General features: G+C 46.2%; 1 protein-coding gene across 1 annotated transcript in view; it reads left to right on the top strand.

Moving 5' to 3' along the window:
• Positions 1-390: 390 nt before the first annotated feature.
• Positions 391-11853, top strand: part of NPC1 (NPC intracellular cholesterol transporter 1) — a 313228-nt gene continuing 301765 nt past the window's right edge. The window contains exon 1 of the mRNA XM_069220022.1: positions 391-721. Coding sequence (XP_069076123.1) covers positions 638-721 — 84 coding nt within the window. The 5' untranslated portion in view covers positions 391-637. The remainder of the gene's footprint in view (positions 722-11853) is intronic.

Below are 11853 nucleotides of genomic sequence, written 5' to 3'. Positions count from 1 at the left end.
ATTTATTGTACTATTGTGGAAATAAATATTAGTAGGACGAATTAGTGTAAAATAATGTACATATAATGTAGCCGGAAACTATCGAAGTATATATCGGGTGAGATTTTAATCGGTAAAGAAAGCCTTATTGGGTGACACCTTCTCTTTAAATTGTATCTATATTGCCTTTTGGGGGGGGGGGAATCTTCCACTCAAAGATGGCGATCTGTTTACAACAAAATGAACGCAGCCCTCAGTCACCTTTGGTTTAGGTGTTCTAGTTGCCCTTAATTGAAGGCCGGCCGCTGTAATCTGATGTTTCTTGGTCGCTGGTTGGAGGATGAAGGTTCAGTGGCATCACGATTGGCCAGCAGGAGGCCCCAGCCACCGGTGGCGTGAGCAGGAGGAGCCAGGCAGCAAAGGGTGTCTGCATCTGAAGCCGCAATGTGATCTGGAGAGGCGGTGACAGATAGAGAGGGAGGGGCGCCTCGCATCATCCGGGCGGGGAGAACCTCCCCTTGACATAGGCACGCCTAACTCACCGGCGACTGTGCCGACCCCTCCTTGATACAACCCATCGTTCCTGGCAGGCAACTGACACTGTGGCTCCGAACTAGCGTTCCTGGACCCGTTCAGAACGAGCGCAGTGCCCCCAACTATGTGGAATTCGTCCTGCAGAAGCCGCGCACATGCTTGCCCGGCACTTTTCCTCTTGCTCCTCTTGGCTTTCCTACCTCTGCAGGTCAGTAGCGTTGGCAGTCCACTGCGGACTCTCGACATCAGTTTGACCCTTTTGGAAGCAGAGAAATCACCCTGAAAATATTTCTGCAGGCATTGTAAGATTGTTAACTTGTACGGTGGTGTTGCGCATGCCTTCTAATGGTACAGTACAGCGCTTTGAAAGTAAACTGTTATTAAGAGGATGAACTGTTTCCTATTGGGGGAAAAAAGTCCTCTCCACTGGGAAGATGAAACACATTTTGTGTTTTTATCATAAGCTGCTGTTTTTCAAACATTTTTACAGTACAAGTAACAAGGTTTAAGTGCAAACAAAGCATTTCTCAGGGTTATGTAGGGGTTAGAAATGGAAAATATACTATGGGATCCCAGCAATTGGGAGTCAATGAGTAGCAGCAGAATGGGGGATGGAGTCAAAAGGGGTGATGTCCGACAGTTAACTTTTACCTTTATTTTAATTTTGCCCCCCCAAAAATATAAACAAAGACCCATCCAAATGTGTTTTGGCTTACTTAAGTGGTCACAGACTACCCTTTAAAATGTCTTACATGGTCAATGCCCCTGCTGCATATATCTTTGTGCACCCAGCAAGTTAGTGGGTGCAGAAGTTATAAAAAGATACCAGGTAGCCAGTGCGATTGCAAGCTAATTATGATAACATAAGCCTTTACAAGCCTGAGTTTACCAAACGTGTGGAACTCCAGCCGTATTTTTCATGCACATAGCAAAGTCCACATTTGGAGAAAGACTACTGTTCCCAACATACATTCAGATTATAGCACGATAGACGTGTTAAGTGCTCCCGTCTTTTTAAGTAGACAGTGAATGAAATTAGTATCCATTTGTTGTAGCAATAATTCAATCTTGTGATAACGGTGGTAGATGCCAGGAGATTTGTTTTGCAGTAAAGTATGAGGTTAAAGGCCTTACCTATAGAAAAGTATGGCCATTGTAACCATTTATCTAAAAAGTTAATAATCTGGTTCTATTGCCTATTGCGAGAGTGAATTGTTTGTTATGGATTAAAAAAATAGGCCATGCACTGTAAAAAAAACTTCTGATTGGATTGTAAGCAAAGTCCATAAGATGTAAATTGAAACTGGACTGCAGTAGTGATTGGTGGTTTTCCCTTGTTTTCTTACTCATAATTGTGAACTTGACCGACTTGACATTGTCGTGAACTGGTATGGTAGCTCACTGTAGTAATGAACATTGTATCAATGAGCCTCGTGCCAAGAACAAAGGCTTCATTCCCAATAAGATGATTTCCCTCTCATTCCTCTGAAGCTCGTGAATTGCTGTTGAGTTGTGACTTACATGACAAAGATACCTGCTTCTAAATTGAAAGCTATGTATTTCAGGCTATAGACCCAATGCTTGAATTACTTGATAAACTTACTGTATTAGCTATCACGGCCAATGATGTAGTCAACCACTGCATCCTGCTGAGTGACTCGAAGCACTGATTTGGCATCACAAGGACTGGACTGAAATGCTAACTTAAGCCATTGTTGGCCTTTTTCGTTTGCAGCATTTTACATTCTGCTTTTGACGCTGATTCCTCATGTTGTGCATCTTTGTACCCTCTGCTGCACATCAGCCTTTGCCCCCTCATACACATAGCTGAAAGCCCCTCAATTATAGATTGACCTGTGCTGATACGCAGAGCATCGTGCTGACCTCATGCGCATCACGTGGTGCAGCGCAGAGCCTCATTACCCAGTGTTCCCTTGAGGCACATCACCCCCTTACTCCCTTGAGGTGCATCTCCCTGTTACCCTGCACATGCAAATGTATCCCAGATAGTCTTTATGTTGGTCTCTTTTGCATGGATGTCTGCGCGGACTATTTGACAGTGGAAAAGGGAATACTTCTAGGTGTTTTGGGTCTGTACCTGCACTGAGTGTGCCTGTGAACCCATAAGTTGTGGGCGTATGTTTTATACTGCAGCATTTATATAGCACTTGCTCCTGTGTGGAGCGCTGAAGAACTTGCCTACATGGGTAGCACGCCATATCGTGTAGGGTGTGTGGTCGGAAGCGTGTACTCTTTGTTTTGATCCCGTGTGGGAAGTGTTTCCATGTCGTACGTCATGGCCACGGAAGTCCAGTTATCATGTTGTGGGACGCAGCACTTAGCAGGGTGGTGAAGGAAGTAGAATGGTGCACAGTTCACGTTTTTCAGTAAGCTGGTAGCTGTGAGCAGCTCTGCAGGTCTATTTATGATATTTGTTATGTACATAGCTGGTTACTGCACTGGGTTGTCAATTCTGAGATTTTTATTTACATTTGAAGTTCCTGGGCAGGCATACATTAAAAGGAGAAATGGTCTGTGTGCGGTCTGTACATAAACAAAACATATTAGCTTTGTCAATACTTGCTAAAATGCAGTTTTTTGAAGGGACTGTAAAACACTGGCCTTCCTGAAGGGGAGATGGGCCACTTTATTGTGCTGCCGAATCACCAATATTTTTAGTTTGTGTAAAAATATTTACATACAACCGCAGTTTGCAGTTTTGTTAGTACTGTGTGTATTTTGGTCCTTCCTTCCTGTTCAGTTGAAGTGTTCTTAGAGTTTTTAGTTATGTAAACTGTTCATGCTGACCAAACAAGAGGCTCCAGCTGAAACTCTGGTTTTCTACTACACAAGTATATCAGCACAGTGAACACAAATCCGGTATTGTTCCTGAAAAACGGTTCATTGTGGTTTCTATTTTATTCAACACGATAGATGTTTTTTAAAAGTATAACTTAAACAGGTCCTAACATTTGTGATGCATGTCAGAAGTAAATACGTAATTTTTTCAAATTATACTGACCAGTGCATGCACCATTAACCTTCAAACTTCAAGGCAGCAAAGAACTGACATGGTGTACTTTTACGCAATGTGCGTTAGGGACAGGCTTGCAGATAACCTTTTCAAATGACTAATGTGCACTGCCAGCATTTATTTTCAGTATTGCTGATCATTGAACACAAGGCCATGCGTCACATCCTTTTATACAGTGTCACACTCGTGGTGCTGCTTAGTCACCAAAATGATGCTTTACTGTAACTTGGAATTCTGCTGCACAAAGCATGGGTATTACCCACTGTTAGACCTGACACGCTTTGATAGTGGTTCCCCAAACCTTTTTATTTTTTTCTTGGAGGTTTTTCTGATTTTCAGTGAGTGGCCCTGAGCACTTTCCCACTGTAAAGTACAGTGTGAAAGTGCATGCGTCCTTCCTACATACACCCACTAGGACCTAGTGCTAGCCAATAGGTGCACATTTCCACAATGACGTTTTCCTCTATACTGAGCCTGGCACAACTTGCCATGTTGTGCACATTTGCACACTTCTGGTTTTATATATACTGAGCCTGTCACAGCAGGCCTACATGGACGTCCTTGCACCTTTTTGGTGATCCTAAATTTGTGTCCAGCCTGCCCCTGCAGACTTGTGCATTCGCCAGGGCACATGTGCCCAGGGAGTGCAGACTACCCATGTGTGTTCTCACTGCCCATGAGAATCAATCCCGGCTGCAATAGTGGATTGCAGTGGAGCAGCCTCATGATGTTTACTATCATTGGATTCACAATGACAAACCCCTTCTCATGGTAAAGGTGTTTTTTGTCAATAATACCTGAGCAGTGCCACTTCTAGAAATTTGGCATTTGTATGTTCTAAAGACTCTTTTGGTGTGTCTCTTAATTTGGCTTAATTCCACTGGAAGGGGGGGAGGGGGTGGGAGCATATTTGTGCATTCCATAAAACTTAGGCAACTGGAACAACAGACCTCTGCCATTTCAGGGCCTGGCTGGATAGCTTGGAGGGCGAGATTCTGACACTTGGCCTCTAGGAGCCAGATCATTTCACCACTAGAGATAAAGATCTGCAATCCCTAGCCCCATGGCAGACAGGAATGAACTTTAGGGGAGACATTTGTGGTTCAAAGGGGGCCCCTTTGAGCCACTCCCAAATTCAAAGGCACACTTGAATATAACTAAGAATACCACACTTCTGCAACTTGGAGATATACTAGCAGGGACATGGGACCGATAACGCTGGACAGCGTGGTGCACTCTGCCAGGGGAATCTATTGTGCACAGGAGTATTTACTGTCCTGGAAAAGAATCAGCACACCCTTCCTGCATCGTGGCTGGACTGGGCAGATTGGCTGCTTCTATGTGGCACTCTGAAGTGTGCTCTCCAAGGGCTAGTTGGCTTGCTCCCTGTTCTGCCTGGAGGTCTCAGGACATCAAAGACCTCCTGCAAGACACCTACATCATCCACTTGTGTCATCTGGGGAGTGGTACCCACCTCCACGCCTACCTAGACTGCTGGACTCCACCCGGCAGAAGCGGAGTGAGCGTAGAATAAGATTTGCATCTAGAGACCGGAATTGCCTTGTGCGGAGCCTTCATCATACTGCCTGCACTTGCAGAGTGTGGCCCTTAAGGGCCACTGCACACATCAACGTCTTGTTTGTTCTCTGGTTGTGGGACCCTGTGTGGCCCGCTTTTGTCTAGTGCTTTGCTTGTGCGAAACCCGACTGCATGCTCCATATGTGCAGTGCCTGATTCATGGGTTGCGACCCTTGGATGTGGGGGTGCATCTGGAGCAGTGCCACATTCTCCCTCAGGTGGCACCGCTGAACTTCCGTCTTTGCGTGTGTCCGGATTGTCTGGTGCGACTCAAGTCATTGCGCACCAGGCGTTGTGCCTCATTCCAGGGAGGGTACAGCATCGAAGTTCATGTTGTAATTGTGTGGGTCAACTCAAGTCATCGCGCGCCCGACAACTGCCTCATTCCGGGTAGGCACTTCATTGGAAATCTTTTTGTGTGTGATCGAACTGTCTGGGGCAACTCAAGTTATCGAGCCCCAGACGTTGTGCCTCATTCTAGGGAGGCACAACATTGAGCACATTACGTATGGGATAGGAATCATCTGGTGCGACTCAAATCATCACCCACCAGACGTTGAGCCTCCTTTTCTGATGGTACGGATCTGGTAACTCTTGGTGTACAACGAAAATGTCTGGGCAGCTCAAGTCATCATGCCTCAGACCTGTGCCTCCTTCCCGGGAGGTGTGGATTTGGTAACTATTTGGGTATTGGAGTGCCTGACTTGCCTGGCACCACTGTGACTAGTTTGTGTCCCTAGTGACCCTCCCATGTGCTTTGCAGACCTCTGAGTGAACCTCCTGATTGGTGCCTAAACCTCTGTATGTTAATAGAACAGCTGTTATCTCGGTCCTCCCCCCTACCTTGTGCTCAGGGTCCTGAGAGGTGGGACTTTTGCTGTGAGCCTCCTAGTATCTGGTGAAAGGTTGCTTCATCTCCTGCTTGTGGGGTAGTAGGAACTGGTTGGCGGGTGGAGGGTGAATTAGGGCCTCTGGTGTCTGCGAACACAGTGCAGGATATCAGGGCATCGCATGAGGGTGCTGTGAGTGAGTGTGTGTATGTATATGAACAGCCTGATATCCACGGTACTGCATAGCGGTGCAGAGTGAATGTGAGGGAGTGAGTGCGGGTGACTGATAGACCAGCACGGTGGTGTTGCCATGCACATTATTTCTTGCCAAAGGCCTGTTACGGTTGACATTGAGTTTTACTTGTGCAGCCCAGGTCGCAGAGCTAATTAAAAGTACTGCAAGACTTAGTATGTACATATTGCTGCTAACGTTGTGAACTAGAGTGCATCTTGCAACAGTGTGCTATTGAATTGGGGTAATCTCTAGAGTGGGTCTCATGCTGACAACGTTTGGCACAGCATGAGGGTGCTGGGAGGGATTTTTTTTTTTTTTCTCCTAGGTACATACTGTTTATGGTGTTTAACACATTGAGGCCTAGTACTACGAGTAATATTTCTAAATGTGATTTATGCCTAGTTTTACATGATGATCATGCTGTGTTAATAATGTGTGTGTTGAATACAAATTTAATTTTCCACACACCTCGTGTGAAGTTTCTTTGGTGACGTTCTGTGTAATTGTTATGGGGAAGTGCTGTGCCTTTGCATTACACATTGCCCCTGTGACAATCCTGAATGCTCTGTGCCAAGCTACTCAAGGGTGAGCGCAGTTTATACAGTAAGTGTAGTCACCCACCCCTAATAGGAGTGGTATGTTCTGCCTGGCTAGGGCCTCAACTCAGCTAACCAGAACGTGCTGCCTCCAACAACCACTGTTGAAGATCATTGTTTTTTGTGGTGTAAGTTACACTTGTGAATTAATCCCCTTTGGTTGTGTGGAACATTCTTAAATATCATCATTTAAAATGCCAAGTTTTTTTCTTTTTCTTTTTTCAAGCTCTGGTGAGGTCACCACAAGTACCATATTGTCAGGAGCAATACAGACTATTACAATATAAGGAAAATACAAGCATTTGACCACAAATAAATAAAAAATGCTGTTTATAAGGAAAAGGAATTAAGAAACAAGAAAAAATATGGGCTTATTTAAAAAATATAGTTTTGAAAAAGACAATCAGAATCATAGAATTTGTTGCAACAGTACGTGTGTTCAGAAAACACTAGGAACAGAATTTGTAAAACAGTAATTGAAACCTATTGCTGATATTTCATTTTTATGATTTTCCGCTGAGTGTCAGTGGTCAACTTATGAACCTTCAAGCTTCCCTTGTCCTTAAATATCCTGGAGTCATCATATTGGATGAACTCAGGTGGGTAAACGGAATAAGGCCACATTGAGAACCAGATTTTAATTGGGGTGCAGAACTAGAGCTTTAACTAGCAGTAAATGGGTGTTGCTTTACTGGTGTATTCATCACTGGAATGTTGTCAATTTTACTATTGTATTCTTATCGAAGGGCATTATCTGGCTTTTATGTTGCTTTTATGTCCAGTTCTGAAGCTCTCATGTGGATTTCTTTCCCAGTTTGGAGGTCTCATATACAAGCCTATGTTTAGTTCAATTTTCCACCTCATCTATTTGAATTGTTTTCTGGCTTTAAATGGCTCATTTAGAGTATTGTGACGTTTACGAGGGTTCCTCAGGACCTTCTGGAGTCTGTGTTAGTAATAATAACTTGATTTTTAACCCCTTCGCTGCCAGGCCTTTTCCCCCTCCTGTGCCAGGCCTTTTTTTGCCTATTTGGGGCAGTTCGCGCTTAGGCCCTCATAACATTTTGTCCACATAAGCTAACCAAGCCAAATTTGCGTCCTTTTTTTCCAACATCCTAGGGATTCTAGAGGTACCCAGACTTTGTGGGTTCCCTTGAAGGAGGCCAAGAAATTGGCCAAAATACAGTGAAAATTTCGTTTTTAAAAAAAAAATGGAAAAAGTGGCTGCAGAAGAAGGCTTGTGGATTTCCCCCTGAAAATGGCATCAACAAAGGGTTTGTAGTGCTAAACTCAGCAGCTTCCTAGCTTTCAGGAACAGGCAGACTTGAATCAGAAAACCCAATTTTTCAACACAATTTTGGCATTTTACTGGGGCATACCCCATTTTTGCAATTTTTTGTGCTTTCAGCCTCCTTCCAGTCAGTGACAGGAACGGGCATGAAACCAATGCTGGATCCCAGAAACCTAACCATTTCTGAAAAGTAGACAAAATTCTGAATTCAGCAAGGGGTCATTTGTGTAGATCCTACAAGGGTTTCCTACAGAAAATAACAGCTGAAAAAGAAAAATATTGAAATTGAGGTGAAAAAAACATCAATTTTTCTCTACGTTTTACTCTGTAACTTTTCCCTGCAATGTCAGATTATGGAAAGCAATATACCGTTACGTCTGCTGGACTCCTCTGTTTGCGGGGATATATAGGGCTTGTAGGTTCATCAAGAACCCGAGGAACCCAGAGCCAATAAATGAGCTGCACCCTGCAGTGCGTTTTCATTCTATACCGGGTATACAGCAATTCATTTGCTGAAATATAAAGAGTAAAAAATTGCTATCAAGAAAACCTTTGCATTTCCAAAAAGGGCACAAGATAAGGTGCTGAGGAGCAGTGGTTATTTGCACATCTCTGAATTCCGGGGTGACCATACAAGCATGTGAATTATAGGGAATTTCTCAAATAGATGTCTTTTTTACACACTCTCCTATATTTGGAAGGAAAAAATGGTAGAGAAAGACAAGGGGCAATAGCACTTGTTTTGCTAATCTATGTTCCCCCAAGTCTCCCGATAAAAATGATACCTCACTTGCGTGGGTAGGCCTAGCGCCCGCGACAGGAAACGCCCCAAAGCGCAACGTGGACACATCCAAAATTTTGGGAGAAAACAGAGGTGTTTTTTGCGAAGTGCCTACCTGTAGATTTTGGCCTCTAGCTCAGCCGGCACCTAGGGAAACCTACCAAACCTGTGCATTTCTGAAAACTGGAGACCTAGGGGAATCCAAGGAGGGGTGACTTGCGGGGCTCGGACCAGGTTCTGTTACCCAGAATCCTTTGCAAACCTCAAAATTTGGCTAAAAAAACACGTCCCTCACATTTCTGTGGCAGAAAGTTCTGGAATCTGAGAGGAGCTACAAATTTCCTTCCACCCAGCGTTCCCCCAAGTCTCCCGATAAAAATGATACCTCACTTGCGTGGGTAGGCCTAGCGCCGGCGACAGGAAACACCCCAAAGCGCAACGTGGACACATCCTAAATTTTGGAAAAAAACAGAGGTGTTTTTTGCGAAGTGCCTACCTGTAGATTTTGGCCTCTAGCTCAGCCGGCACCTAGGGAAACCTACCAAACCTGTGCATTTCTGAAAACTAGAGACCTAGGGGAATCCAAGGAGGGGTGACTTGCGGGGCTCGGACCAGGTTCTGTTACCCAGAATCCTTTGCAAACCTCAAAATTTAGCTAAAAAAAACACATGTCCCTCACATTTCTGTGGCAGAAAGTTCTGGAATCTGAGAGGAGCTACAAATTTCCTTCCACCCAGCGTTCCCCCAAGTCTCCCGATAAAAATGATACCTCACTTGCGTGGGTAGGCTTAGCGCCGGCGACAGGAAACACCCCAAAGCGCAACGTGGACACATCCTAAATTTTGGAAAAAAACATAGGTGTTTTTTGCGAAGTGCCTACCTGTAGATTTTGGCCTCTAGCTCAGCCGGCACCTAGGGAAACCTACCAAACCTGTGCATTTCTGAAAACTAGAGACCTAGGGGAATCCAACGAGGGGTGACTTACGGGGCTCGGACCAGGTTCTGTTACCCAGAATCCTTTGCAAACCTCAAAATTTGGCTAAAAAAACACATGTCCCTCACATTTCTGTGGCAGAAAGTTCTGGAATCTGAGAGGAGCCACAAATTTCCTTCTACCCAGCGTTCCCCCAAGTCTCCCGATAAAAATGATACCTCACTTGTGTGGGTAGGACTAGCGCCCACGAAAGGAAAGGGCCCAAAACACAACGTGGACACATCACATTTTTTTATAAAAAGCAGTGCCTACCTGTGGATTTTGGCCTGTAGCTCAGCCGACACCTGAGGAAACTTAGCAAACCAGTGCATTTTTTAAAACTAGAAACCCAGGGGAATCCAAGATGGGGTGACTTGCGGGGCTCTGACCAGGTTATGTTACCCAGAATCCTTTGCAAACATCAAAATTTGGCCCAAAAAACACTTTTTCCTCTCATTTCGGTGACAGAAAGTTGTGGAATCTGAGAGGAGCCACAAATTTCCTTCCACCCAGCGTTCCCCTAAGTCTCTCGATAAAAATGGTACCTCACTTCTGTGGGTAGGCCTAGCGCCCACAAAAGGAAATAGCCCAAAACACAACGTGGACACAACATATTTTTTCACAGAAAACAGAGGTGTTTTTTGCAAGGTGCCTACCTGTGGTGTTTGGCCTGTAGCTCAGCCGGCCCCGGGGGGGGGCAGTAATGCCCTAAAATAAATTTGCCCCCCCAACCCCCACCCTCCCCGGGAGCGACCCTTGCCTACGGGGTCGCTCCCCCTGCGTGACATTGGCACCAAAAAACAAATCCCCGGTGCCTAGTGGTTTCTGCCCCCTTGGGGGCAGATTGACCTAAACTCTGCCAATCTGTCCCCAGGGGGGCAGAAATGGTCTAAATACAATTTGCCCTCCTGGGGAGCGACCCTTGCCTGATGGGTCACTCCCCATCTCTAAAAAAACAAAAACAAAAAAAAAAACACAAAAAAAATTTGCCCTGGCGCCTAGAGGTTTCTGCCCCCCCCGGGGGCAGATCGCCCTAATAATAGGCCGATCTGCCCCCAGGGGGGGCAGAAATGGCCTAAAATAAATTTCTCTCACCCCAACCTCCACCCCCCCCCCCCGGGAGCGACCCTTGCCTACGGGGTCGCTCCCCCTGCGTGACATTGGCGCCAAAAAACAAATCCCCGGTGCCTAGTGGTTTCTGCCCCCTTGGGGGCAGATTGACCTAAAATTGGCCAATCTGCCCCCAGGGGGGCAGAAATGGTCTAAATACAATTTGCCCCCCTCAGGGGAGCGACCCTTGCCTGATGGGTCGCTCCCCATCTCTAAAAAAAGAAACAACAACAACAAAAAAACACAACAAAAAAAATTGCCCTGGCGCCTAGAGGGTTCTGCCCCCCCCTGGGGGCAGTTAGGCCTAATAATAGGCCGATCTGTCCCCCGGGGGGGGGGGCAGAAATGGCCTAAAATAAATTTGTCCCCCCCCAACCCCCCCCCCCCCCCGGGAGCGACCCTTGCCTACGGGGTCGCTCCCCCTGCGTGACATTGGCGCCAAAAAACAAATCCCCGGTGCCTAGTGGTTTCTGCCCCCTTGGGGGCAGATTGACCTAAAATTGGCCAATCTGCCCCCAGGGGGGCAGAAATGGTCTAAATACAATTTCCCCCCCCCAGGGGAGCGACCCTTGCCTGATGGGTCGCTCTCCATCTCTAAAAAAAGAAACAACACAACAAAAAAAATTTGCCCTGGCGCCTAGAGGGTTAGGCCGATCTGTCCCACGGGGGGGCAGAAATGGCCTAAAATAAATTTGCCCCCCCACCCCGCCCCCGGGAGCGACCCTTGCCTACGGGGTCGCTCCCCCTGCGTGACATTGGCGCCAAATAACAAATCCCCGGTGCCTAGTGGTTTCTGCCCCCTTGGGGGCAGATTGACCTAAAATTGGCCAATCTGCCCCCAGGGGGGCAGAAATGGTCTAAATACAATTCGCCCCCCCCCCCCAGGGGAGCGACCCTTGCCTGATGGGTCGC

Source organism: Pleurodeles waltl, chromosome 2_2 (assembly GCF_031143425.1).
Source record: "Pleurodeles waltl isolate 20211129_DDA chromosome 2_2, aPleWal1.hap1.20221129, whole genome shotgun sequence".
NCBI lineage: Eukaryota > Metazoa > Chordata > Amphibia > Caudata > Salamandridae > Pleurodeles > Pleurodeles waltl.
The sequence above is the reverse complement of the archived record's forward strand: the minus strand, read 5'-3'. Positions and strand labels throughout refer to the sequence as shown.